This window comes from Brachyhypopomus gauderio, chromosome 12 (assembly GCF_052324685.1).
Source record: "Brachyhypopomus gauderio isolate BG-103 chromosome 12, BGAUD_0.2, whole genome shotgun sequence".
Classification (NCBI taxonomy): Eukaryota; Metazoa; Chordata; class Actinopteri; order Gymnotiformes; family Hypopomidae; genus Brachyhypopomus; species Brachyhypopomus gauderio.
This window is the reverse complement of record NC_135222.1, coordinates 6,071,560-6,077,913: the sequence shown is the minus strand read 5'-3', so window position 1 is coordinate 6,077,913 and position 6,354 is coordinate 6,071,560. Positions and strand designations below refer to the sequence as shown.

The following is a 6,354-nucleotide window of genomic DNA, read 5'->3' as shown; positions in this document are numbered from 1 at the left end:
CGTGGATTACACTCTCTCTCTTCAAAGAGTGTGGCTGGACATTCCTGACCACCATTGGCTGGTCTCTGGATGACAATGCGGTGCCGAGACTGCATGCTAGTGGTGGCGTTCGCTAGGGAAAGATGTTTAGATGACAATCCCCCAAACAGAAACAAATATGTGTTGTGCACAAGCATGTGTGTGAACGTAGGCATGTTTACTTGGTGAGCATGAAGTTGGGCATGGGCTCCATTCAGTGAAAGGTGTAACTGTGCAGTCCACCTTGCACTTTAGAGCACAGAAACGGATGTGGTTCGGATGGGTGGAGTCCGGACACCTGGAGAACAGGTCAGGAGGTTAATGTACAGCACATCCGGAGCAACAAATATAACACATATATTGTGAGCAGACGTGTGTTGTGTGGAGACAGATTTGATGACGCATCTGGAGGTCACATTTGACTTGCTTCTACAGACTTGGGACCTGGACCTGTTACCTTCACTTGATTTTGTGGTGTTATCCCTATGACTAGGGACTGGTTACTTGTAAGTCAATAACCTGTTCCCAGCAACAATTGCTTTTGAGTTAGGTTCGTGACTTTTAACTCTTTGCAACCTTTTGTTTATTTCATCTTCCTTGGCATTGGAGTCCATATTCCTGGTCTGTGTGTTCCTTCCAGAGTTTCTGGTTGCTCCTTTAACTACGTCTTTTCCTTTCATCTTCCCCTTTCCTATTTTATTGGATTTTCCCACCCTCATCCACCCTCAAGGATAGGTAGTGCCTACCTTTTCGACTCCGCCTGTCCATGGCCGACCCTCCTGCAGATGACCTGGCGGGTTTGTACCCCAGTGCCACAGGTTCTCCCCTCCGCCTCTTCCTGCGCTGACCCATTCCTGTGCGCGTTGGGGTCCGGAGTGCATGGACCCCACGGAGACGTGTCCCAGTAATATAGCAGGCATGGGCGGATGCTACAGGGTTTCCACTGCTCCAAAACAGGGGTGGGCAAGCACCCCTTCCCCTCTGTATTCAGACAATATGGTCATTGACTAATGCCGTAAAAGCCACATCACAATTAGTCAAAATGACATGAATAATAAATGTCCCCAGCACAGTATGTGCATGGGTGTCTATGTGTTTGTGTGTTGTGGGTTCAGACAGCTGTCCCAATGGAGGGTCATGAGGACAGCATTCGTAATTCACCACCACAAGCTGCCTTACGGAGACACAGCGCTGAATGAGTGGTCAAGTCATTAGAATCCACGATGAGAGTCCACTCGGAGGCAAAGCCATCGTACTGAATTTTAAAAAGCCGTGTAGTGATAACCTCGATGGAAAGACTCACAAAGCCTGTAAATGGGTTTAGTGTGACTAATTTTGCAGCTTATAAAAGCGGACATGCTTCCTCCCCTTTCCGCCATTTTAACACTGCTCTCCCAGACTCCTCTTTCTCCCTCACAGTCAAGCTGCTCCGTAGCTTAAAGAGTAAAACATCCAAATATTTCTTGATCTTGTATAAAAATACAAATTATTGAAAAAAAATTTTTCTCCACCCAGAGTTATGCAATTTATCTGCAGCAAAGCATTTGCATGTCATATCACACTTGCTTGCTTCCTGGGCACATAAAAAATAGCCAAGCTAGTAATTGCTCTCAGCCTTAGAATCACACGACATGCAAATTAGTCTATTTGCATGACACCCACCCACCCTCTTTGTGTTTCCCATCCATTATATTGCAACAGCAATGGCCAAAATTGCATATTAATTTGAATACTCAAACAAATCAATAATTCAAGGCAATTTCCACCCTTGGGTTTTACATCAAGTGCTGTTTGTATCTGTAATTGGCATAAACTATAAGCAAGCTGAATTTCCCTCTGTGTGGTTTGCGAGAGGTGTTTTGAGTGGCGGTGTGAGCTGTCTCACTTTCTTCCGTAAGTGTGAGAACAGAAGGAGATTGAGCCAAGGTGTCTGGGACACGCTCGATAGGACAGAGGTGGGGACAGGGAGACCAGGGGAGCCACTCACCCAGCACACAGTCACCAGGACAGGGCACCTCACACGGCTGTCGGCTTGGAGGAGGGTCTCCTGGGCACCTCCCCCTCGGGACAGTTTCTCCTGCAGGAGGAGAGAGTAACTAGATCCATGACACAGATCTGGCTGGATTTGATTTGTTTTTTTTTTTTGTCAACCTAGAATTTAGGGTGCAAAGCGACAATTAATGTCAATTTCAGGTGCATCCCATTACCATGGAAATTACATGGTCTTATGTCTATGGATGTATGCAAAGGCACCTGCACATAATACACTACTCCACCCAACTCACCCACACATACACCACTCCACCCAACTCACCCACACACACCCCCCTCCACCCAACTCACCCACACATACACCACTCCACCCAACTCACCCACACACACCCCCCTCCACCCAACTCACCCACACATACACCACTCCACCCAACTCACCCACACATACACATCACTACACCCAACTCACCCACACATACACCACTCCACCCAACTCACCCACACATACACCACTACACCCAACTCACCAACACATACACACCACTACACCCAACTCACCCACACATACACATCACTACACCCAACTCACCCACACATACACATCACTACACCCAACTCACCCACACATACACATCACTACACCCAACTCACCCACATACACATCACTACACCCAACTCACCCACACATACACCACTCCACCCAACTCGCCCACATACACATCACTCCACCCAACTCACCCACACACACCACTCCATCCAACTCACCCACACATACACAACTCATACCAAGCTCACACACACACCACTCCACCCAACTCACCCACACATACACAACTCTCCACCAAGCTCACCTACACACATCTCAGAAGGCAAAACGAAAATCCAATTTCACACATGCTGGCAGAGTCTCCACATAGAAACAGATGAAATGAAGACGGATAAGCATCTCATTCAATTCTGCTGTTCCATTTGTTGCTAGAAACCCAGAGAAAGTCATATTGCACCAGCTGATCTACAGACCTATTCCTTTTGTAAGCCTAATAAATAAATATGCAAACGAAAACCTTTTTGAAAGGTGAAGACCAATTTAAAGCTCTGCCATACTTTTTCACGACCCCTTAAATTACCATCAAGCCAGTTATTTTATAGATAGCATAGAGCCACTACATTTCTTTCCCACTATCTATTTGCAGTGTTGGAAGGAACCCTTCCTTTGTCTGATGAAACATAAGAACATCTGGCCCATATCAGGTGGTCACAGGGGAGCAGGGTTAGAGGACACCAAGAGAGAGCCCGTCTCCTCACTGCACCTCATCTGCCATCAGCTTCCCCGACATGTCGGAGTGACGGGGACCCTCATGTGGGTGTAGCTACAGGGGGACTCCTGCAGTCTTGGTGTAGTTCAAGCTTTTTCTGGTGCACACATGAACATGACCATTTCTTCCATCCTCAGACAAAACCAGCAAAAAAAAAAAAAAAAAAAAAAACAACGTACACAAACCAATAAATAAAGTAAGCAAAATAATGTGTCATGCTAGAATATAACATTCATTAAAAAAATTTAGACAGTGGAAGAAATGTAGACAGTAGTGCAATTCTAAACATATTTTACCATATTTTGGGTGCAGGTTCAAGTCCTTCCACAGTATGCCAGGTAAACAAATGCTAACTCTGCAGGAACTAACCTCTGCATCGATTCATCTTGTCAAATTCATTTGTGTCTGTTTATGACAAGTAACAGAGTAACCGTGTTTGCAGGTGCATTTGTTCACGTGAGGCTGCGTGTGCCCCAGGGTGTGGACGGTGATGCAGGAGTCATGCCTCCCAAGCTCACTCGCCTCAGGGACCTCACCCTCTTGCACGTTTCACACCAACATGGAGGAACAGCAGTTTAGCTTGGTGGATGCTTGACATGCAGGCAGCTCTGTGACAGCACTCTCGTAGCTCAGAGTGCTTGAAAGTGTCTAAACTGCTTGAGTAGCACGTGCAACCCCACGAGAGATACACCATGCAGACTTGTTTCCTGAGGGGAAGCTGTCCGCTCCTGTGTCAACCATCTCACTGAGAGCCATGAGAGTCAGTTATGAGACATATGTCTCTCAACCAGGGCTTAAAATACCAGCTTTCAACACACTTCTGAGTTCTGAGCATATATATATATATATATCAGGAGACAGGGTGTGTGTGTATAATGACTGTCATTAGCAACGTGTCCCATGATGTCTCAGAAACAGACACAAAGGAGACATGCTTGTCTTTATGACGATGAGGAGAGTCCAGAACAAAGAGACGATGAAGAGGCAGACACCTGCTGTGTTTGCGCAGGCAAGATGATGTCATAAATGATACGGTGTCACGGTAAACTTAAAAAAAGGAAAAAAACAGCATATGGCACAGAACATATGGGACTGTGAACTGACATGAAAGAAGACGTTATAGAGGATAGAACAAGAGGGGAAGAAGGGAAGAAAACCAAGGACGTCTCGTGCCTGTCACTGCCACACACTCGCCGCTCTGCTCCTGGGATCCACGGCCACAGGGCCCCTCCGAAGGAACGCAGGGTCCTCGTGAGGTCACTCGCCACAGGAAGCTTATGGGGTCATCGCAGGTCATTTCCTCAGTGGCCTGAGGGCAGGTCTCAGACTCGCCCCAGGTGTCTTCGACAATAAAGCGCATCCGTAACTTGAAGCCTGAGAGAGATCGAATACATTAGTGTGCATTGTGCGCATGAAAGGGGGAGCGGAGAGGGACGTGGGTGCGTGGTGGACAGAAGGAGCGAGGCATGTCCGCTTATGCAGAAGTCTAAAGCATTCTTCACATGAAATCGTCATCATTACATTCAAAGAAGGACAATCACACCAGGGGAGCTTCCAATCACAGACACTGCAATCCGCATCTGCAGACATCAGTGATTCTCCTGTTTACATTATGATTTCACTTCATTTCATTCGTCTACTTTTTATTCCACTTTCTCAACTGTAGTTATGTGAATTTCCAAATAATTCAGTAATTATTACTTTAATGATGTGAAAGTGATAGTGTAACTAAATATAGTTGTGCCAGTTCAGCCCTGAAATGATGAGAAAGAGAGAGAGAGAGAGAGAGAGAGAGAGAGAGAGAGAGAGAGAGAGAGATATGATATGGCATTGAGATGAAGTAAATTTAGGAAGATAGTAGATTAACCCCAACAGATTAGACCCACCTCAGTAGATTAGCTTCAACAGATTATCCTCACCTCAACAATGGAGACTACACTTGTGTGCAATGGTGTGTAGATATATTCTGACAATGTTTCTTTCATTGGACCTTACCCCTCTCACTTTTCTGATGATGATGCTCTGGACTGTAGTCAAGGAGACAAGGTCCCCAGGGTGACCAAGGTGACAGATGACATGGTTTAGAACAGGGGATGGAGCAAGGCTGGGTCAAAGGTGGGAGGAGACCGGTGCACAAGCTCGGCCCAACTGGTCTGGACACTGGGGGAGAGAGAGACAGACTCTACAGATGTTGTACGTATTAGCTGAAAAACTGCATGGCATATTTAATAGACACTCAGTAAATTTTTACAAGGTAGTAACTGTTTTACAAGGTAGAAGGAGAAGCATAAATAGAGAGAGAGAGAGATCTAAATCCCTTAAAATGCACTTTAATCCATTTAATCGACCAAGGGTCTTTCCTGGCTCCCATGATTTTTGTAAAGGTTAAGACACCCAGGACGTATGGCATTTGACAGCTGTCCTCTCACCGTGGGATTTTGTTGCATTGCCAGTTGTCCTGACACAGTAAGCATCTCGTGTCTGGATCCCACCTCCACACAAGATGCTGCTGTTGCCGTGGCGATGGTCCTGCTGACTGAGGAGGGGCCTTACCTGACATGGACCCCAGCTTGTCACTTTCCAATCGTACCTGTGATTGAGGAAAATGAGCATTATAACTGTACAGTCTATTTCACTTACGTTCTACACTTCTGGATCCAGAGTTATTATTTTACAGAATACTGGCTGAATTCAACAATTCAGTAATAATGTTGAGCTAGTTTACAGCAACAGTTTACCTGGGGCAAAGTGGCAATAGGTCTTCCATAGTATGACAAGTCTCTACTTCTTCTAGGGAGGGGCATTTTTTCCCTTCTCCAATAGGAGCTTGCTTCATGTACCGCTTTTTGTGTCTGAAGCCTGGCAATTGGTCAGAGGTCCTACAGGTTTTAGAGCATGAGCTCCATGCTGACCAATCAGAGACTTCACAGTCCTTGGGCATCACACAAGATCGAAAGTTCACAGGGGTGTTGTGATGGTCACAAAGACTGGAAACAAAGTGAAAAGTCATTATTGCCACTCATCATTC

At 46.0% G+C, this 6,354-nt stretch overlaps 1 protein-coding gene across 3 annotated transcripts in view; it reads right to left on the bottom strand.

Annotated features, from left to right (window-relative positions):
- Window positions 1-6,354, bottom strand: part of thsd7bb (thrombospondin, type I, domain containing 7Bb) — a 52,166-nt gene that overhangs the window by 10,945 nt on the left and 34,867 nt on the right. For all 3 annotated transcript variants that reach the window (XM_077024618.1, XM_077024619.1, XM_077024617.1), the window contains 8 exons: window positions 6,065-6,313; window positions 5,756-5,916; window positions 5,322-5,486; window positions 4,500-4,700; window positions 2,006-2,095; window positions 765-999; window positions 201-316; window positions 1-112 (listed from right to left, as the gene is read on the bottom strand). The exon at window positions 1-112 is cut by the window's left edge and continues 21 nt beyond it. In XM_077024618.1, coding sequence (XP_076880733.1) covers window positions 1-112; window positions 201-316; window positions 765-999; window positions 2,006-2,095; window positions 4,500-4,700; window positions 5,322-5,486; window positions 5,756-5,916; window positions 6,065-6,313 — 1,329 coding nt within the window. The remainder of the gene's footprint in view (window positions 113-200; window positions 317-764; window positions 1,000-2,005; window positions 2,096-4,499; window positions 4,701-5,321; window positions 5,487-5,755; window positions 5,917-6,064; window positions 6,314-6,354) is intronic.